Here is a 22798-nt window from a genome sequence, read left to right as displayed (position 1 = left end):
AAAAATTCTAGAAAGGAAAATAAAAAAGAAAGTGAAACGGGTTAAAAACAACCCAACTCATAAAAGCCCAACAATTCACTCGTAAAATGAAAGTCCGGCCCATGTTGTGAATTAGGGTTTTGAGATTGGTTAAATTAAAAAGCAGAAACCTGAAACATTTGATAGCTTCTTCGGCTGCAAAAACCTAACAGACACCGACCGGCGAGAGAGGCGGAAGAGAACACAGGCGGGCGGCAGCAGCAGCAGCAGCCATGGTTCACGTTTCATATTATCGAAACTGTAAGTCTTTTCCATCACCGTTTCTCTATCAATTATTTATTTATTTATTTATTTATTTATTTATTTATTCTTTTTTCCTGATTGAACAGATGGGAAAACCTTCAAGAAGCCACGTCGTCCATACGAGAAGGAACGTTTGGATGCTGAGTTGAAGCTTGTCGGAGAGTACGGTCTTCGTTGCAAGAGAGAGCTATGGAGAGTTCAATATGCTCTTAGCCGTATCCGTAACAATGCTAGGAATCTATTGACACTGGATGAGAAGAACCCTCGTCGGATCTTTGAGGGTGAAGCACTTCTAAGGAGAATGTTTAAGCATGGTCTTCTTGATGAAACTCAGAATAAGCTCGATTATGTTTTGGCTCTCACTGTTGAGAACTTTCTTGAGCGCCGCCTTCAGACTCTTGTTTTCAAATCTGGCATGGCTAAGTCTATTCATCATGCTAGGGTTCTTATTAGGCAGAGACACATCAGGTACTTTTCTCAATTGAATGCCTATCAATCCTCCTTGTCCTTTGTATATATAATAATGATAATTTCTTTTCTATGCTTTCTGTGTTTTCTGCATATTTTATTGTCTTTTTTTCTTCTCTAATTTATTTATATATATATATATATATATATATATATATATATATATATATGTGGAAGAGAGTTTACAGTCATAACTAGTCTTTAATTGGTCTCTTTAGTGTTCCTTGCATGTTTTGTGGCTACTGTACTGCCTTAATCACCAACTATCAAACCCGTAACTTCATCTACGATTGGAATGTTTTGCATTGTTGAATCATTTTCTCTCTTGTAAGGCTAACTTTGGACGTTCTCCTTCATCAACAATATCTCGAGTTTTTTTAAACCATGTGCACGGTAGATTTGAGTCATCCAACATGTTTTTTAGATCGTCTACCAATGAAAGGTCAAAATTATCATCCTCATCAATCATCATCATTAAGTGATCTGCTTCCATATACATGTTTGATAAAAATTTGATGTTAAATTCAAGTTGATTTACGACAAAAAAAACTGGATTTATGTTCATTGGGCTGGGTTTAATTGTGTTTCAGGGCCCATAATGGTATTCATTAATTGTTTTGCTCCAAATTTAAATTTGTAAGAAGTGGTGGGAAAATTCAAATATTTGGTAGTGCTCGTTAGCTTAATTTGGTAAAGGAATGTGAAATTGAAGTGAATATAAGTACAATTTGGTAGTTCAAAATGTTTGGTAGTGCTTTTGGTTCAAAATGTTGACACAATTTAAAATTTTTGATTTCGCCGCACTTTTTTTTGTTGCTTGAAGGTGATTTCATTGCACTTACCTTTTAAGATTTTGACACAATTTAAATGTAAAAGTACTCCACATAAATTTCACATGAGTGTGTTCAAAATTAATATTGAGATACAAACATCTAGATGTTTTGAAAACTAAATCCCACATCATAATTAAATAAACCTAAAATGTTCCTCTATGCATAATTCAGTCGTAGAGACATTGAGTTGCAAATATATAAGAATTGAAATTCGAAATTGAGATTCTCTAACATAACATCCATATATTGATATTTTTAAAAAAGGCATATTAGAGTTTGTCAAAAAAAAAAGGCATATTAGAAGAAATAGAGGTGCAAAGCACAAGGCCCAATTTCTTTTAAACTAAAAATTAACTATTTTATTTCATGGGCCATAAAAAATAACCTAATTCAGACCAAACTGTATTCCCTATTCAGCATGCTTGAGTGAAGGTAATTAGGGTTTGACCTAGCCGCACATAAACCAGCAATGTATACAAAAACAACATACACCGTCCGATCACTCTTCTACTAACCGTCCGATCAACCATCTATTTCATTATATAACCAACCACACAATACACATTCTTCATGCGCCGATCTAATCCACTTCTTTTCCTCTTAGCCCCTTTTCTCAAATTAGGGTTTTCAATTAGGTTTTTTTTTTCAATTTTTTTAATTTCTTATTTTCTTAGCATGTTTATAATGTAGCAATTCGGAATTAGTAGTAGGCTTCACTATCTGGTCGATGTGGATCAATTCAATTCCCATTCAGACTCGTTCCCTTGAAGCAATAGTAATATGTGTTGTTCTTTCAATTCACTTCCAAAATCCCTTTTTTTTGGTTTTGGGAGCACGCTAGAACAACTAAATTTTAAATTTCTTTGTGAAAAATCGTTTTTTTTATTAATGGGTTTTTTGTTTTTGAATCATTTGAGTAAATGGGGTTTTGGTAGTTAACTGTGATGAGTCACATACAGACACAGACCTGTAATGATTTGCGGCTATGATCGCAGATTTATTGAACATCTAAGGGACTGAGTTAACTATTTCTTCTCCCAATTTTAATTTTAATATTTAAGTTGTTTTAATTTTTTTGTAATATTATGGTTAATTAGTTAGTATGTTTTAGTGGCTTCAAATCATGAATTTATTAATGCTTGCATATTTTTGTAATGTGTTTGCAATGTTTTATTGAAGCCTATAATTGTGTTCCCCTCGCTATCCACTACAGCAATTCTAATGCTGTAATTGGACGTCGGGGAACAAAATTTCTCAATTTATTATAAATCTATTTATTTTATTATTATTTGAATGTGTATCATTTATAGTATATATGGTAGATAAGGATGAAGCAAAATATATAATCCAACACTTGATCTGATTTAGTGATGTAAGATATATTACTATGTTTCTGAATCTACATTGTCTACTAAGTTTCATACTCCTTAGGATAAATCTTATGTTGTTATGTAATATTGTTTTATGTTGTTGGGTCATGTGATGAGTTTGGAATAAATCTTAGGACACCTTCCTACACAACAAATGTTGTGGATGAGATGAAATTTCCTTTCTGATGATGTGCCTTAATTGTTGTTAATATGAAATATGAAATTATTATCTTAACATGTATTAATTATAAATCTAGATACTGATTTTTTATATGTATGCTTATGGGGTGCTCCTTATATATCTTCTTTTATTTATTTATTTATTTATTTATTTATTTATTTATGACCCAGGGTTGGGAGGCAAGTCGTGAACATCCCATCCTTCATGGTGAGGGTTGATTCACAGAAGCACATTGACTTTTCACTCACAAGTCCCTTTGGTGGTGGTCTTCCTGGTCGCGTGAAGCGAAAGAACCTTAAGGCTGCAGCTAAGAAGGCTTCTGGTGGAGATGGAGACGAAGAGGATGAAGATTAAATTGTGTTTTTCTTGTGTTTAAATCGAGAGATGAAGATTAAATTATGGTGGCCTTTTTTATCTGTCTTAGACTTTTTAGATATTTTATTATGCATTTACCATCTTGTTGTGTGAGGAAATATTTGCTTGAGATATGTTTATGAATTTTTCTTTTCCAAGTAATAAGTTTTGCTTCTATACCTTTGATGTTGCTTAATCGTGTTTCTAATAGAATATTATTACATGGCATTTTGAATTTGGCTATTTTGATGACATACTTATTTATTCACACAATCAATGCTTCTACTTATTTAACTACGGTGTTGGTCCTGTGTTTTCTGAGAACTTATAATTGTTAAACTTGATTCAAGACTTAATTGTTCTCCGTACAAGTTATAGTTGAAAGATATATAGTTTATGATTTGTACACAAACACCTGACATTTTAGACACCAACCAAACAATTAATAAATGAAATTCTTTTTTTATAATGAGTATAAGTCTTTTAGTACAGAGTTGAATGATGTTCAAGTTTGCTTAATAATCTATACCTATAAGTTTCTTGGATGAACTTTTATTTATTCCACTATACCCTTTAAACATCAACCAGTCTTTGAAGGATTAAGGACGGAGTTCTCAAAAAACTAACTACTGTACAATAAAAAATACATTGAAACTGAAGAAATGCAATTGGCATTTTGGGTGTTTATTTAAGCTTTAAAAAAATTCAGAGATTTTTTTGGAGAGATTTTGAAGAAAATAAAAATACATTGAAACTGAAGAAATGCCAAAAAAATCCAGAGATTTTTTTGGAGATTTTGAAGAAAATTTAAAGCTGCTTTATGTTTGTTTACATTCATAAAAATCTATTTTCTTCTATTGACTTCACTTTGCACATAGTTTGTGATTTGAAAAAAAAATAGATTTTTTAAAAAAACCGTTGAAAATAGTTGTTCATTTTGAAGGAAAAAAATGATTTCTCTACTAAAATGATTTTTTTAAAAATCTGAAACAAACACAAGTAAAATAAAAAAAATGATTTAAAAAATATATAGATTTTTGCAAAAAAAAAAACTGACACAAACGGGACCTTTATGTTCCTTTAAAAATCATCTAACAATGAAAATTTCTCTTCCCACCCCCACGTTTCGGTTATACCCCCTAACTGACGTTTGCCCAAAGTATTTCGGTTTCTATGAATCGATTTTTTTTCATCATTTAAAGATTTCGGTTAATAGAAACCACTCCCTAAATGTTTCGATTTTTGTTAACCGGAGTTAACTGATATAGAAACAGAAGCACAACTTATGTCTTCAGTTACGTTTTTTGAAAAATGAAGCTCCACTAACTCATCTCTTCCTCTCTTGTGCAATTTTGAGCCTCACTTCAACATCCAACTTCAAATCATACTTCATCAAGTAAGTTCCGTACATTTTTTTATCAATCTATGTGTTCGTCTTCAACATTTTCAATTCTATGCGTTTTTTGTTCCTCCCTAAGCAAATTTATATCTCTGAGTTTGTGTTAAATTGTTGATTATCGGTTAGTAGTTACATTGGTTAGATATTAGCATGAATGCATGTTCTATATTAAGTTAAATGTGAACATGAGGTTAATTTTATTATATTGTACTCTAAGTGCTTGACAAAATGTCTGAGTCAAATGGAATGTTTTTCCATATGAATTATGTTTCCATTGGTATAAGAATTAAATGTTTGATTGAATTATAAGTTTGAATTTATCGTAGATTATATGTTTTTATTGATTGTGAATTTATTTTTCTATGTTTAGATATGGAAGAAGATCTTGGTAGAGGTAGGCCTAGAAGAAAGAGTAATGTATATTGTTCCGCTCGTAGAGAGCTTGCTGCAAATGCTCCTGTTGCGAAAAGAGAGCGTCATAAGCAAGGACCACCTCCGGTGCAAGGAACACATGACGCAGAAGCACCACCAATTTAACGAAATGTAGAAGTAGGTTATGGAGGAGGACCAAGTGATTTGTCCCTATTATCGCAGTACCATAAGCAAAGGGCGATTCCGATATGGGATGCACACCCTAATGACCCCAAGGTATAAAACTACGATTATTTTATTAATGTAATAATTGTGTTGTTATTGTAATTAGGATTAGTTAATAAATATTTGTGTTGTTGGATTATTCTAGGTTTTAAAGAAAAATCTACGTTGCAAAAGCCTAATCGTCCAAAAGCCTAATCGTGACGTTGCGTGGTTTTGGGTTCCTATTGAAGCATCGGGGTTGGGGCCGCTTACCCGAACCAATTATAGCATACTTGACCATGGGCTTCTAACGACTTTTGCTGAAAGATGGCATCCGGAAACGAGTACCTTCCACCTTCCAATAGGTGAGTTAGCCATTGAACGGTGTCCAATGTATGTTGCACATTCCAATCGAGGGAAAATCTTTGAACCATAGGAAGATGACAAGGGACAGAGAGGCAGGCATGGTTGGTCATTTCTAGGACTTGGCCGGGAAAATGTGATGGGTTATTTTACAGAAACCAACGGACCACATTTGACGCATGGGACCATGAAGCTGTATATATGAGGTGGTTTTACACAGTGTTACATCCCATAATGCATCTCGTACTGTGGAAGAACCACCAAGGCCACCTAACTTAGAGGTGTTGATAGCATAACAGGAAGAAAATAATGTCCCGGATGCATTGGAGATATGTCGGGATGTCGGGGGGGGGGGGGGGGGGGGGGGGGGGGGGGGGGGGGGGGGAGATTCAGAGGTCACTTAACGCAAGTGAGGCGGAGGAAAGAACTCTAATTTATGTTTGAAATTCCTGGAACACAGTGGACAGGTGTTAAAGGTGCACCAACACTTGTCTACAAACAGAGCAAATAACATAAAACGATAAAGACAATAAAGTAAATAACACACAAGAGTTGTTAACCCAGTTCAGCCTAACAGCCTACTCTGAGGGATACCAATCCAGGAATGAAGTCCACTATCAGCAGCATTACTTCGAAGCTAAACTCACCCGTTTACAACTTCTCACTTAATCACTACCCAATGACACTTCTACCTAGGAACTCCTAGATATGAGACCCCGTCCCAATTCCCACCTTAACAACACACTCAGCGTTATTATAAACTTCAACGATTACAAAAGGTGGAGACACACTCCTATGAAAACTAGGATTCACTCTTGCTTAAAAGCTTGTGAGCAAACCACACAACACACTAGAACAATCTCCGTACTTCAAAGCTTAGGAGAAGTTCACACTTACAACTCAATAAACACAGGTCCTAAGCTTGCATCAATGAGACACAAGAAAGGCTCACAATTAACACTCTAAAATCCCTAAAACACACGCTTTGTAAGAACACGATTTTAGATGCTTGAAACCACATGCTTGCCTTCGTATTTATAGTAGTAGAACGACTTGGGCTTCAAGACAAAATTAGGGCTTCTAGAATTGCAGCTGCAGCTGATATATTTTTGAAAATAATAGTTCTATTTTTGAAGCACAAAAATATATTTTCCAAAAATATAATTCCCTTAGAAAATATAACTAGGGTTTGGCTGCCTCCTGAAACACATTAAACACGTGCGCCTTCCTCTGTAAGAAACCTTGAAACAATTCTTCAATCAAATCTTCAAAAGATTGAGTAGAAAATAAAACCCGCTAGCTGGCGCACACAGATACACAGACAGGTGTTGTTCCAAAGTGTACCCACATTTGTCACAACACTTGGGGTAAGCACATATGTCTCAACACTTGGCTAAAATATGTTTTTGCAAAATGTAGCCAACATACAAAAACCTAACAATCTCCCCCTTTGGCAAATTTTGGCTAAAACAATATTAGACCAGTATATAGAGAGATACAATATTACCTTTCCTTCGAGTCAACATGATCACACAACTAGGAAAGAAAGTAACACATAGTAAAACTACTTCCAAGAGAGGTAAGTAGCATCAGAGGCAATGCAACAGCGGAATAAAAACACAACTAGCCTCATGGAACAACACAAGGGAGAAATAAACTCCTAATAGTTAACGCACATCCATTCATCATAAGAACATCCGGAAAAATAAATTCCCATAAACATCTGAGAAAAATAAATTCTCAGTCATAGTGAATAGTGGACTCATTAGTTAGATGCCATTACATTTGGCACAACACTTGTCATCAAATACATTCAGGCGATCAAGAGATATTATCACTCACACTCCCCCTGAATTTATGCATACTTATCATTAGATAGAAAGAATATTCACTACTCCCCCTCAACACATGCATATTACTCACACTCCCCCTCAATACGAGCATAGATCATTAGCACAGAAACAGTCACCAGATGTGGGAACATCTGTCCACACACTTGTCACACACACACACACACTACTCCCCCTTTTTAGCCATAATTTTGACAAACAAGATGCATATCAAAACACAGAGTAGCAGACCATAATGCAAGAAGTATTAGAGTGCACATATTACAGACCATAATGCACACACAGGTGCTAGAAATCCAGGGCCAAGCCCACAAAAGTAACAAAAGAGAAATACCAAGAGTACATCAAAAAACATAAGAAAACATCAGAAACTCAGACAGAAGAACTTTCATCAGAGTCCTCCACCATATCATCAGAGCCACTAGTTTCCACACCTTCTTGTCCATCAGGCTCACCCTCAGCAGTCTCAGCAGCTTCCTCAGCCTTAAGGGCCTCTATCACACGATCAATTTTCAGTTTTCTGGCCTCAAGTGCTCTGCTAGCCTCAGTCAGATCTGCAATCATCTGCTTCCTAGAGAGTACCCCAGCCTGGACAGATGTGCCAACACTAGCTGCAACATTTGTTCCTTCAAGCAGCCTTTGCTCAATGGTCAGCAATCCTTTCCTTTTACAAGGAATATTAGTACTCCTCAGAATATCTGGATGCTGCTCAAGGATGATATTACATAAAAGTGTGGGAAGAGCTACTGGCTTCTCAACAGCATAGGTCATAGCATGGCTTAATGTTTCATGAAAGAAATAGGACCCATAATCAAACTTTGCCTTAGTACCCACACCATAAATGAATTTTCCCAATCCTCTGGCCACATCACCTGAGTGGGTTGTAGGCACCCAATTGTGTGCAGCAATCCTATTTAAAATGGCATAAAATGGAGAGAGAGATGTTGCAGCCAACTTAGCCTTGCTAGGCCAAACCTTTATCCTGCCACCTGTGAGGACCTTGCATACCTCATTGTCTGTGACCTTTAGATCAGCCACCTCATCAGAATTTCTTTGCAGATATTGGTTAACCACAGTTGGTGAGAATTTGACACATTTCCCACGAACAAATACTTGCCTATATTCAGGACTTGCTGGATCATTACAATTGTCAGCCACATTAATCAAGAATTCTTTGACAAGCCTGTCATAGCACTTGTCCAAACCACAGACAGTCTTCATCAAACCTGCATATTCAATAGCTTCAACAACACTTTGGCATTGAAGGATATCTTCTTTCAGATTCCTTTCTAGAGCCAACCTCCTGTGATACACAAACTTCCATCTAGCAGACCCATTCTCCAGATGGAATGACACATTATCCAAAGGAGCATAGGGAACAGATTGAGGAACTTTCTTTCTTCCTATACTCTTCCTAGATGTGCTGCCAGATGCAGCAACATCTGTCTCTGGTTCAAACTCAGAGTCACTAGTTGGTGGAGCTTTCCTTTTCTTAGCTTTTCCTTTCTCCTCAGTTCTAGGAACCACCTTACTCACAGGTTTTGGAGGTCCATATAGGGGCTTTTTACAGTACCTTTTCCATCCCTAGATGGTTTGGGTGTTTGGACAGGTGTGTTAGCAGTTTCTACACTTTTACCAGCCCTACTTCAAGTCCTCCTAGCTACACTAGCCTCAGAATTTGTAGGAACAGACTTATCACTAACAGTTGTTTCATTCACAATTATAACATCAGGATTTTCATTAACATCCTTATCAGCAGCAATCTCTTCATCAGCAGACTTAGGTTTGGGACTCTCATCAGACTCAGAATAGTCCACAAGGTTTTCTTGTGCCAAGGATGTGGTAACATCTGGCACAACATTTGGCTCAGCGTCAGGTGTCACAACACTTGACGCAGCATGAGTCTCAGGACCTGTTTTCTTCAGAGACTCAGCAGCAACTTCATCATTGGTCTTAGTAGAAGCACCAATATTAGCATCAACAGTAATAGGGGGTTAGGAACATTTTTCCCCAAATTTCCAGATATAGCAGGGTTCTCTACATCTAGGGTTTTAACAGATTTTGGCATATTAAGACCTATATTGACAGAAGTCTTACCAGGTGCGATCACATTCTCAACTGCAGGATTAGCGACAGGCGTTGCGACACCACTTGATGGAAGTGGATCAATGTGAAGCTCAGACATTGTAAAAGGCTTACTCGATTCAACCTTCCCTTTCTTGCTTTTACGCGTTGAATCTTTAATCGAAGCAGGAGAAGAAGGATTTGTACTTGTTCATGATGATTTATCCTTCTTTGCAGTTGATTTTCTCCTCTTTGTCAGACTTGTAGGAGGTATGGTGCTGAGAGGAATGGCATCGATTACCATTTGTTGTAGCAATGGACCACCATCATTCATCGTTGGTGAGGATTTTGCAGAATCAGACATGATGTTTGAATTAAATTTTCTGAGAAAAATAGAAGTTAGAACAATGTTGATGAGGAAGTTGGAGAGAACTTGAATATGAGAGAGATAATGGATGAGTATAAATGATTGTGGTTGATAGAGGTTATGGGAAGTTGAATAAAAACTTCCTTGATTAGCGTGTAACTTTAAGTGGAGAGACAGGTGAGAGGTGGTTACACGCATTACATGCTGTAACTGCTATTTGTCTTCAAAAAGGTAAATTCCAAGTTTGCCTCTCAATTTTTCAAATTGATTCGCATCTAAAGCCTTTGTAAAAATATCTGCTAACTGTTCTTCAGATGCAATGTGCTCAAGTGTAACAATTTTTTCTTCCACAAGCTCTCTTATAAAATGATGTCGTATATCAATGTGCTTAGTCCTACTATGCTGAATAGGGTTTTTAGAAATATTTATAGCACTCAGATTATCACAGTAAAGTGTCATGACATCTTGCTCGACACTATACTCCTTCAACATTTGTCTCATCCATAATAATTGTGAACAGCTACTACCAGCTGCTATATATTCTGCTTCAGCTGTGGATAGAGACACACTATTTTGCTTCTTACTAAACCAAGATACTAGATTGCTTCCCAAGAAGAAACATGCACCAGAAGTGCTCTTTCTATCATCAACACTTCCTGCCCAATCTGCATCACAATAGCCAACTAAGGTAGAATCATTACCATGAGAGTATAATATTCCATAGCCACATGTTCCATTGACATATTTGAAGATTCTCTTTACTTGAGTCAGATGACTCATCTTTGGTTCAAATTGATATCTAGCACAAACTCCTACTGCAAACATGATATCAGGTCTGCTAGCTGTCAGATATAATGTAACGACCCGTTTTTCGTATTCGTATATTTTATTAAATGTATTTTATTTATTAATTGGCTTTTATTATTTTAGTGAGCGACGAATAATTATTTAGCCGATCGTAAGTTATTAGGCGCGAGAACCTTGTTTTGGGCTTAATGGGGCGTGAGAGGCATGGGCCTAAGCCACTTGGGCTTGGTTCATGACACATGAGAAGTAGTATAAGTAGCAAGTCCAACTTATGAATAGTATCATAACTTCATTTCTTGAGTTTGAGTGAGTAGAAGCAAGATAGAGCAAGAGCTAGGGTTTTGGCTAAGAGAAAGCTTGAGCAAGAGAAGGCTTGGATCATCATCTTTGCTTAAGGTAAGAGATTAGAATTCATGATTCTTGAGTGACAAGGAGGGGGGAGATTGTCTATGTCTCCGTTCCCGAACTCTCCCACTCAATTTCTTTTAGACTTTGATTAAGCTTTTGTATGTGAGTCTGATGTTTTTCATCATCACTTTGTATGTGTTAATCACTAGTTTGATTCCATGATGAATATGTATGTGTTTGGATCATTTTTGAAAAGTTTGAGAAAGTTACTTAAAACTCAAGTAATTGCCATGATTTTGATTGTTAGAGGTATTTGGATGTTTGGAAGGGATGATTAATGTTCCTTGATACCATATATGTTTGGAATGGCTGTTTATATGAATTTATAACATGTTTAGATGAATTTTTGAGTTGATTTGAGGTTAAACCGCCTTAGATAACTCAAGAACAGATATTCTGTTCTGGTGAGGTTCGCTAAGCGACCAGGGGTTCGCTGTAGCGAACAGGTTCGCTGGATCTCGCCGAAGCTCGCTATGAGCAGGTGGTTCCCGGGTGAGGTTCGCTTAGGCTCGCTAAGCCTTCGCTCAGCGAATAGTTCGTTGAAGCTCGCCAAGTCTCGCCAAGTCTCGCCATGAGCAGGTGACTTCCTGGTGTGGTTCGCCAAGTCTCGCTAAGGCTTCGCTTAGCGAAGGCCTCTGTGACAGCAATTCTTGTTGATGTTTCTAAGTGTATTCAGGCACTTGTAACATGGTTTTAGAGTATCCTTACATGATTGTTGATAGGGGTGATCGCGGTGCGGTTTGGTTCGGTTTTGAGCATAAAAGTCATCCTAACCGCGAGATAAAAATGCATGCGGTTCGGTTTGGTTCGGTTGATTTTTAAAAAGTCATCCAAACCAAACCAAACCAAACCAATGCGGTTTGGATCGGTTCGGTTGGTGCGGTTTAAAACATAACGATTGTACCGAACAATTGTAAGCATAAAAAAAAAATAAAAAATTGAAGTTCCAAAATAACATTGTAGTACCAACAAAAATTATTTATCCAAAATAACATTACAGTAACTTACAATTTTAAATATATAAAAAAATTGAATTTTCAAAATAACATCACGGTACCGATAAAATTTGTTTATTTAAAATAACATTACAACACCAAAATAAAATTTCAGTACAAAAAATAAAAACAACTTGAAGTTCGATTAATTTGGTCGACTGACTTGGTAATTGGGCATGTATATTGGAATATAAATATATTTTCTTTTACGATATTGGAATATAAATATATAATAGTAACTTAATGCGGTTTTTGCGGTTATCCGCGGTTTTTGCGGTTTGCGGTTTTGCGGTTTGCGGTTCAGTAAGAAAGCCATCCAAATACATCCAAACCAAATGCGGTTTTTGCGGTTTTCGGTTTGGTTTGGTTCAATTTGCGGTTTTACTTTTGGATTGGTTCGGATACGATCACCCCTAATTGTTGATACATGTTGATACTGTTAATGCTTATTGTTAATCGTTATATGATTGATAAACGTGTATGCAATAAGTTGTAGCTTAAAGTGAGCAATGTTATGTTTTGGCATTAATTTGCAATGTTAAGTGAATGTGTTAGGATTGTGTTCCCGCATTCATAAAAGAGTAGCTTCGAGCTAGAGAATATCATATGGTTGATATGTGTATGCATACATGCATTCATGATTGTATGTGAACATTGGAAACTTGGGTTCCAATAACGAAAATGGATTATGTGTCCATAATGAAGCCGAGGATCGGATTAGATGAATCCATGAGTCCAGAGCTGCTATCCAACAGGATATAAAACTGTTTTGGCTTATCCAAGGGAGATAAGATGGTTCGGTAAGTTCCGACATATCCAGCATGATATAAAACTGTTCTTGGTCCACCGTTGGTGAGACATTTTGGTACCACATGCATTTAGTTATGTCTAGGGATGGCATGACAGTGAATTAATTGGCATTAGATACCTTAGGGTAAATGCGCATATATTTGATAAATGGTATGTGACATTATCTGGTTGAATGGTGTTGAACTTTATTAATTGATAATCGTTTAGTGCGATGTTTTGGCGTGAGTTAGAATATGTATGATGTAGTTCGAAAGTGTAAGGTCTTTCTTATGCTCGTATGATATGCGATTATGTTTTCTAACTCTCTGCTTTGTGTTATTTGCTGGACCTTTGGGGGTTCAGATATTCAGGCTGAGGACTGTGCCGACGTTTAGACTGCGGTATTAGCTGGGTGTTGAAGATACCTTTTGGTGAGGAGACTTAGCATAGATTACTCCTCTTAGTACTAGCTTTTGACTAGAGTTTGTAAATAGTGAATGCTCTGGTAATGTAACATCGAGTCGGGGTTACGCTTGGATTTCATCGTATATCGGTGTTACCTTTTGATATGCTAGTTCTTGTATAAGTGACATCCTTAGGGATGAATATGGCTTATGTATATATATATGTATATATATGCATGCTTGGTTTGATTGAATCCGCTGTTGCTTTTCATGTTAAATTTCATGACGCTCTGTGTATATGCTTGTGTTTTAATTACCGCGTGGCACTCTGCCTTTACACTTGTTGAAAAGTTTTTAAAATTACGTTTTTAAGGGTAGTATGGGTTAGGGTGTTACAATAGTGGTATCAGAGCAGGTCGGTTCATGTGAACCAATTAGGACTTTTCTTTTCCCCGTATGAGCATGTGTAGGGAACACTGTTAGTACTTTCTAACGTCTAGTTGTGATTCGTTCAGGAATCATGGCTGCTGCGAGAACGAATGCTCAGATTGCGGAAGCTTTGGCCGCACTCACCAACATTGTGGTTAGAGATCATCAACCTGGAAGAGAGGTAGAGATGAGGTTGGAAAGGTTCATGAAGCAGAAACCGCCAACATTTACCGGAGGTTACAACCCGGATGGAGCTCATGTTGGAGTAAGCCCTAAAAGCCAATCTATTTTGATAGAATCGTCTTTTGTATGATGACTTTGATTTATATATTTAATATATATAATAAGGCATTTCTTTATTATGTTTGTTTCAAGCTAATAAAGTCCCTAGAATAGCTAGTCTAATTAATGGAACATTAAGTGTGACTTAATAGTGAGACTCCATTAAACATAATGACACTATTCTTAAAGTATCCATAGTCAAGTTTTACTGTGATGTGGGATAACAGTAAAACATAGAGACTATTATGTGAGTAGACCGATGACTTCATCTCACGAGTCATGGATATGAGATATCAAGTCTTCACATAGATATAAATATTAGGAGTAATATTTATATTGGATTGACCCGCCATGAGAATGCTACATTGTATGTTATGAAAAGTGTCATAAGTTATTCTCATAGTGATAATGGTGTATACCACCCTTCGACCTGAAACCACTATGGACCCTAGATGTGGAGTAGAGTACTTAGTTGCCGTTCAAACATTGTCCGTAACAGGATGACTATAAAGTCGGTTGATGGGTACTCCACAAATCATGTTGAGGGACATGAGTGACATAGATGGAATTTGCCCCTCCTACATAACAGGAGCAATATCTGTAGGCCTCTTGATGGAATATGACTGATAAAATGCGTGGCCACGCCGAACTAAGTCAATATGAGATATTGAGCTTATTCGTTGCTCAGTATATTCTGGGATCAAGAAATAAGATATTGAACCATACAAGGGTGACACAATCTATGCCTTGTGTTCAATATAGATATAAGGGCAAAGGGATAATTATACACACGATCGTTATCACGGAAAGGTTTCGTCAGATCACATGACATTCTCGTCACTTGGGTAGCAGTGATGTGTTGCTAGATACCGCTCACTGTTTATAATATTAAATATGTGATTTAATATTATTGCCAACGTTACGAGAACCTATAGGGTCACACACAAAGGACAGATAGATGAGAGAAATAAATAAGTAAGACTTATTTATAAAATAATAAGTAGGACTTATTAGTAATTAAATAATTAAGTATGACTTATTATTTAATTTATGAAAATAGAGAAATGTGGTCCACCGTAAGGTACGGTGCAGTGCTTGGCTTGATGACCACACAAGTGGTTCTATAAATAGAACCCTTGTGATGAAGTTTTATAAGCTTAACCTAAGAGTTAGTCCTAAAATTTAGAAACCTAGCCGCCGCTCTCTAAACCCTGTTCTCTCTGAATCTCTGGTGGAATTGGCTAGCACCGGTCATCGGAGAAGTTCTGTTCGTGTGGACTGAGTAGATGCATCGCTACCTTGCTTTGCTCGTGATCAGAAATAGTTTCTACTTCAAAGGTTCTGCACTTCAAGAGGTAAACACATAAACTTGTGGTTTTGTGTTCGTTGATTTGTGATTAATGGTTTAATCAAGATCCGTTCATCGGGATTGTTCCGCTAAGAGGATTAATTTTTTGAAAAACCCCTCTTAAATCCCTTCAGTGGTATCAGAGCACCGGTTCCGATTAAATTATTAATTCGAAACTGAATAATATATGATGATTATATTATGATATATTCCTATATAGTGATATACATGTATGATTAAAACTGTTTAATCATATGCTCTAAATTGAATTTGGATTCGGAAATTCTATGTCGTTAGAGAACTATGTGCGTAGATGAGTTTCCATCAGAATTGGTTTTGAAAGATTGTTACATGATTATTGAGTGCCTTTTGAAAGGAGTTTCAATTTTGTTTATTTTAATTTAAAATAAAAGAATAGGGCCACGTTACCATTATTTGTTTTGAGATTTTGAATTCAAAATAATCATAGTTAATCATGGGAATTAGCAACTCACAATTCTTCTATACCTGTTCATGTATTTGAGGAAACTTTTCAATCGTATATACGGTTGGGTTGTTCTATTAATTGGATTAATATGAACTGTGAATGTGGAGACATTCGTTTTCTTCGACTGTTCATGATTTATCAATTTCAAAATGTTTGAAATTTTTGAACAATAATTCTGTTAATGTATCAGAATTTGATCGGTTTCCAAAAGGATTTTCAAACTTATTGGCAGTACCTTAATTTTTATTGGTAGTACGTGAATTTGAAACCAATTTGACTCTTTGAAATCAAGCACATGTGATATGTATTACTGTTTGGTATTGATCAATTTCTCAAACCTGTTTGCTGCTAATCCGTGAAAAGTTTTTAAGTGCAATCAATTAAATTGATTTGTTTTCAGAATATGATATTTGATTTGGCCACATAATTAATTTTGACTTTTAATTTGGAATTAAAGATATTATTATTTATTGGTAACAAATCAGAAGCTATATGTGGTATAAATATATTTGTGAGACAAATAAAACTGTGATTTGATTTTTCTTAATGGTTAAGAGATCTTTGAATCAATTGCCCGTAATTTGTTGCGATTGGCTCATAATTATTATGATATGATTCAATACTATAAAATTGATTATGAATCAAAAGAGTTTTGATTAAATTACCATATTTGATAATTGGAGAATTGTCAAAGATTTAATTCCAAATATTTAATTTAGAATTAAAAGATTTGAATTAAACTTAATTGATTCGGTACTTTCAAAGCCATTGTGAATCAAAAGGTTTGATTCTATTTTAAATTAATTATTTAAATTCATTTCATATATTCAAATTTGATTTGGTTTGTTTTTATTTGATAAAGTATATACATGATATGATCATATATATTTTGTGTGCTGCTTTGGATATAGCGTGATATACGCATGCTTTATGTCCAAAACAAAACGTATAAAGTCAATGCTTTTAAAATTATTGATATTGTCATTAACATTTTAAAGTAGAAATTAATTACGTGAAAATCCGATTTACATATATTAATTTAATTTATAATGATAACTATAATTTTAATTAGAGGTGTATAGTTATGGCCATAGTTTGTTTGATTTTATTTTGTTTGGTTTAAATACGACCTGCGTGTCGTGGTTTATTTAAAAATACGGCCTGCGTGTCGTGACAATTTATTTTATTTATTTAAATATTTTGTAAATTGTAAATTGCTCATGAGATGACCGGAGACAAAACCAAACAACGACGCCGGCGGAGTAACTTGAGAAGTCTGCTCGAGGGTCAAAGAATTGTAATAAATTAGTTTATTTAATTCTTTCGTTATTAGAAGGCCATAACTATACTACCCATGTTTATTTTATGTATGTGATGCATGAGATGTATGTTTTAATTATATTTGCCATGTATGTTTTATATAATTATTAAACGCATATTTACATGAATGTCATGTAAAGTGAAACGCGTGTATAAGATACACATGTCGGTGAGATCAAATTTAATTAAAAATCCTTCAAGTACTCATAAAGACTAATATTGAAGATGTAGGTCTTGCCAACGCAAGGTGCATTTTCTATACTAGTAAGATGTGTCTATATTAAGTTTTATGCTTTCCAAAGAATAGCACCCTTCAAGATCAATATCGATTAATGTAGGTTTTGCCAACGTAAAGTGCATTGTCAATATTGATAAGTTGCGGTGAGATAACCAGTTTATCCGATTGCTAATTATTGGGTTTAACTTAACTAAAGAAAGATATAATATGATTATATGACTTTAGAAGCAAATGTTGGGTTATTCCATATGATGGATTAAAATAAGTGTTATTCTCCCAACGGAAAGGATATGAGAGTTGTATGAGATACAATTGGAAACAGTTTCCTACCTAAATAACTACGTTTTGTGTAATCAGTCCAACGCTGACTTAAAACAAAGTGAAATATGGATCTCATTCCCACTAGAAAATTTTCAACGAGATTTTCCGAATCAAATGTCGAGGGTCATTTGTTTTGAGTAAAATAGTGGGAGCATATTTAATTAAAGACCTAGTTAAATATGTTTTAATCATGATACAAATATTCTTATCTTCATAATTAGATATATTTGGCATATAGTTTATATTTCACTAAAGGTCCTTACGAAGGACATAAGGTTCGGAAAAGAGTTTCTGAATTGGTACATATATTGAGAATTGTTCTCAAATACGAGAAAAACTACTAATAGTTTTGAAAGAGTCAAAATGGAAGAAAGAAGTAAGACTTCTTCATACATCTTGTTATAGAAAGTTAAATTATTTACTTTTACATTTAAGGTATATGATACTAGATGCAAATTTCATATTTGTTGAAATATGAAATTGTTTTAAAGAAGTAAAAATTTGACTATAGATAAAGTCAACTTACGTTTAGAATGAAATAGTTTCATTGATCGTATAAGTTGAGTTTGACATGGAACCAAATAATTGTTATTAAGTTTCATTTAATAATAGAAGCATTGAGCCTAAACCTTGTATTGACAAGAAAAGGACTACTTGTTTCATTTCTCTTACTTCATTTACATTGCTAATAAGTTTAATAGATGTGAATATGTGTATTTGACACAAACTATGATTCTTTGAATTTGTTCAAAGAATTCATGAATGAATGAAGTAAAGGAAATTTTGAAAAGTATTTAGACCATACGAACATGTCGTGATGGTAAATGCTTAAATAAGAAGTATAATAATAACTAATTATATTACATCATGTTTGACATGTTTACATATGAGATAGTTCATTTATATCTCTTACGACTCTTTTTGAAAAATTATTTTAATTACAGTTATTCTTTACCCACAACAAGTTCCAATAAATCAAATCATAAAGACACCATATTCGATATGGAGGTAAGAGTACCTTATTTGACTTTATGATAGTTTGAGATTGTAAGGTTTATTAGATAAACTTAATCCCAAATTGAATGAATGTGTATTTGTGGAAGTACCTAAGGGATACTAATTTTACGACACTCTCTAGGATAAAAGTTGTTTTATTACATGAACTGAAATATTTCTTTAGAAGAAATATGTCTCTAAAAGAGACAGTGGGAGTGACGTAAAACTTGAGTAAATTCAAGTAACACAAAACACATGTCCTTTCAAAATTAGAACACGAATGAATTCCACAAGGTTGTTGTTGGACTACCGGTTCGAGTAGCACAAGAACTAGATGAGTCTAATATGTCCTATCAAAAGTTGAAGGACATGGCCTCACCATAACACTTCTGGCGGATAGATAACGAGGTTCTATTCCTTAATTGGAATGACATTACATATGTATTTGACATATAGATAGGGTTTTGTTAATCTAAAGGATGCTAGAAAAGTATATAAATTACAAAATTCATTTGTGAATTTGTTCAAATTTCTCAAAGTTGAATTATCAATTTTATTGATCAAGTTTTATGAAAACAAAGATTAATAAAGGAAATCTTGTGCACACAAGAAAGTCAGTGGGAGTATTTAAATTAATCTGGTATTGTATGTGGATGACGTACTGATCATCAAGACAATTTTCATACACTACACATGTAAGACATGATTAGGTAATTGTTTCTTGATGAAATACTTAGGTGAGACTTCCTAAAAGTTAGGAATCAAGATCTATAGAGATAGATTGTTGACATATATCAACCTTAGCCTATGTACAAATTTGATGAAGTGTACAGACACCTCATGTGCTTAATTTTATTGAAATTATTGCATACATCACATGATGCATTTTTGTCTCAAAGACAATAACCAACCTCATTGGATGAGAAAGGGATGCATGAGAAGTATCCAAATGCTTTGGCAATTGGATTGATCATGTATATTATGATATGTACTAGACCAGATGTACTATATGCTATTAGCATAAACAATATGTACCAATTATTTCTAGTGATTGTCATTAGATCATCATCAAGAATATCCATGGTTATCTTAAAATCACTAAGGATGACTTCTTGATCGGATCTGGAAATGATCATTGTAAATGAGTTACAATGATATTGATTGTCCAAAACTGAAGAACAGTATACCCAGATTGTAGTCTGGAATAAACTTTATGCTCGGATGTCAAATCTGTAAGCTTACAAGCTTCAGAAGATTGATATATCTATTACAAAGGTCAAATATATGATTTGAATCGTTTGTCTCATAAGATGAGGCAGAAAATTGTTTTCCTTACGTTGCAGATTCCCTTGACCTCATTAAAGATGGTAATGGTTTAATCTTGCAAGCAACGGAAAACCAGATCTCACCAACGATTCAAATACAAGTTTTGACACTTGATTTCTTTTTATAGAAGATCAAAAGTGTAAATTGGAAGATGTAATGTGTACCAACATAAGAAAGAGTTTCTTATCCACTAATAGAAAATCTTGCATAGAAGATGCTTGATGATGACGCTAGTCCAATAGATGTTGAGTTAATATCTGATTGGCTTTAGTGCTAGTGGGAGATTGTTGGAGTAAGCCCTAAAAGCCAATCTATTTTGATAGAATCGTCTTTTGTATGATGACTTTGATTTATATATTTAATATATATAATAAGGCATTTCTTTATTATGTTTGTTTCAAGCTAATAAAGTCCCTAGAATAGCTAGTCTAATTAATGGAACATTAAGTGTGACTTAATAGTGAGACTCCATTAAACATAATGACACTATTCTTAAAGTATCCATAGTCAAGTTTTACTGTGATGTGGGATAACAGTAAAACATAGAGACTATTATGTGAGTAGACCGATGACTTCATCTCACGAGTCATGGATATGAGATATCAAGTCTTCACATAGATATAAATATTAGGAGTAATATTTATATTGGATTGACCCGCCATGAGAATGCTACATTGTATGTTATGAAAAGTGTCATAAGTTATTCTCATAGTGATAATGGTGTATACCACCCTTCGACCTGAAACCACTATGGACCCTAGATGTGGAGTAGAGTACTTAGTTGCCGTTCAAACATTGTCCGTAACAGGATGACTATAAAGTCGGTTGATGGGTACTCCACAAATCATGTTGAGGGACATGAGTGACATAGATGGAATTTGCCCCTCCTACATAACAGGAGCAATATCTGTAGGCCTCTTGATGGAATATGACTGATAAAATGCGTGGCCACGCCGAACTAAGTCAATATGAGATATTGAGCTTATTCGTTGCTCAGTATATTCTGGGATCAAGAAATAAGATATTGAACCATACAAGGGTGACACAATCTATGCCTTGTGTTCAATATAGATATAAGGGCAAAGGGATAATTATACACACGATCGTTATCACGGAAAGGTTTCGTCAGATCACATGACATTCTCGTCACTTGGGTAGCAGTGATGTGTTGCTAGATACCGCTCACTGTTTATAATATTAAATATGTGATTTAATATTATTGCCAACGTTACGAGAACCTATAGGGTCACACACAAAGGACAGATAGATGAGAGAAATAAATAAGTAAGACTTATTTATAAAATAATAAGTAGGACTTATTAGTAATTAAATAATTAAGTATGACTTATTATTTAATTTATGAAAATAGAGAAATGTGGTCCACCGTAAGGTACGGTGCAGTGCTTGGCTTGATGACCACACAAGTGGTTCTATAAATAGAACCCTTGTGATGAAGTTTTATAAGCTTAACCTAAGAGTTAGTCCTAAAATTTAGAAACCTAGCCGCCGCTCTCTAAACCCTGTTCTCTCTGAATCTCTGGTGGAATTGGCTAGCACCGGTCATCGGAGAAGTTCTGTTCGTGTGGACTGAGTAGATGCATCGCTACCTTGCTTTGCTCGTGATCAGAAATAGTTTCTACTTCAAAGGTTCTGCACTTCAAGAGGTAAACACATAAACTTGTGGTTTTGTGTTCGTTGATTTGTGATTAATGGTTTAATCAAGATCCGTTCATCGGGATTGTTCCGCTAAGAGGATTAATTTTTTTGAAAAACCCCTCTTAAATCCCTTCAGCTCATAAGTGGCTGGAGGAACTTGAGATAATTTTTGAAGCAATGGATTGTTCCGAGGAAGGGAAGACAACCCTTGGAACATATGTGTTGCGTGAGGAAGCGAATGTGTGGTGGAGGAATGCCAAGTTGAGGCTAGGACCCGGTGGTATGGCTATACCATGGGCAATGTTTAAAAGAGAATTTTTGGTTAAGTATTTTCCTGTGGATGTGAAGAACAAGAAGGTGGTGGAATTCATGGAATTGAAACAGGGAAATATGACGGTAGCTGACTATGCCGTCAAGTTTGAAACTTTGTGTGCGTTTAGCCCGCATTACAACACTTTGGAAGCGGAGAACGACAAGTGTGTGAAGTTTGAAAGTGGTCTACGTCCAGACATCAAGCATATGATTGGATTTTCGCAGATAAGGGATTTTGCGACACTTGTGAACAAGAGTAGGATTTGTGATGAAGATGGTAGAGCTAAGGTGAACTACTACAAGGCTGTGAATGACCGAAAAGGGAAAGGACAAGAGCGCGGGAAACCTTATGATAACCGCGGTAGGGGTAATACAAGTGGTGGTAAGAAGCCGACGAATGGAAGTTGTTACAACTGTGGAGAAAGGGGTCATATGTCTTATGATTGCCCTAAGAAAGGAGATAGATGTAAGAATTGTGGAAAGCTGGGCCACAAGACCGAAGTGTGTAGGACAAAGGTGGTGTGTTTCAACTGTGGTGAGGAAGGCCACAAGAGTCCGACTTGTAAGAAGCCC

The 22798-nt window shown here is 35.3% G+C and overlaps 2 protein-coding genes and 3 non-coding genes across 5 annotated transcripts; 4 read left to right on the top strand and 1 right to left on the bottom strand.

Annotated features, from left to right (window-relative positions):
* The first annotated feature begins 115 nt into the window (after positions 1-115).
* Positions 116-3667, top strand: LOC123882845 (40S ribosomal protein S9-2-like). Its single transcript, XM_045931482.1, has 3 exons — positions 116-279; positions 369-750; positions 3305-3667. The coding sequence occupies exons 1-3, from the start codon at positions 252-254 to the stop codon at positions 3486-3488; spliced, it is 594 nt and encodes a 197-aa protein (XP_045787438.1). The 5' UTR covers positions 116-251; the 3' UTR covers positions 3489-3667.
* On the top strand, positions 2518-2609 carry LOC123887762. Its single transcript, XR_006801760.1, has one exon. It is a non-coding gene; the product is annotated as a small nucleolar RNA SNORD25 (small nucleolar RNA).
* Positions 2694-2836, top strand: LOC123887876. Its single transcript, XR_006801865.1, has one exon. It is a non-coding gene; the product is annotated as a small nucleolar RNA snoR136 (small nucleolar RNA).
* LOC123887840 lies at positions 2903-2986 on the top strand. Its single transcript, XR_006801831.1, has one exon. It is a non-coding gene; the product is annotated as a small nucleolar RNA snoR31 (small nucleolar RNA).
* Positions 3668-8048: 4381 nt separating the features above from the next.
* On the bottom strand, positions 8049-10104 carry LOC123886451. Its single transcript, XM_045935766.1, has 8 exons — positions 10002-10104; positions 9679-9914; positions 9536-9628; positions 9347-9454; positions 9117-9260; positions 8903-9014; positions 8685-8809; positions 8049-8240 (listed from the first exon to the last, which is right to left on the bottom strand). Exons 1-8 carry the CDS (start codon positions 10102-10104, stop codon positions 8049-8051), a joined length of 1113 nt encoding a protein of 370 aa, XP_045791722.1.
* Positions 10105-22798: the final 12694 nt, after the last annotated feature.

Source organism: Trifolium pratense, linkage group LG5, assembly GCF_020283565.1.
Source record: "Trifolium pratense cultivar HEN17-A07 linkage group LG5, ARS_RC_1.1, whole genome shotgun sequence".
Lineage (NCBI taxonomy): Eukaryota > Viridiplantae > Streptophyta > Magnoliopsida > Fabales > Fabaceae > Trifolium > Trifolium pratense.
Note: the sequence above shows the minus strand (reverse complement) of the source record. Positions and strands in the feature narration are given on the sequence as shown.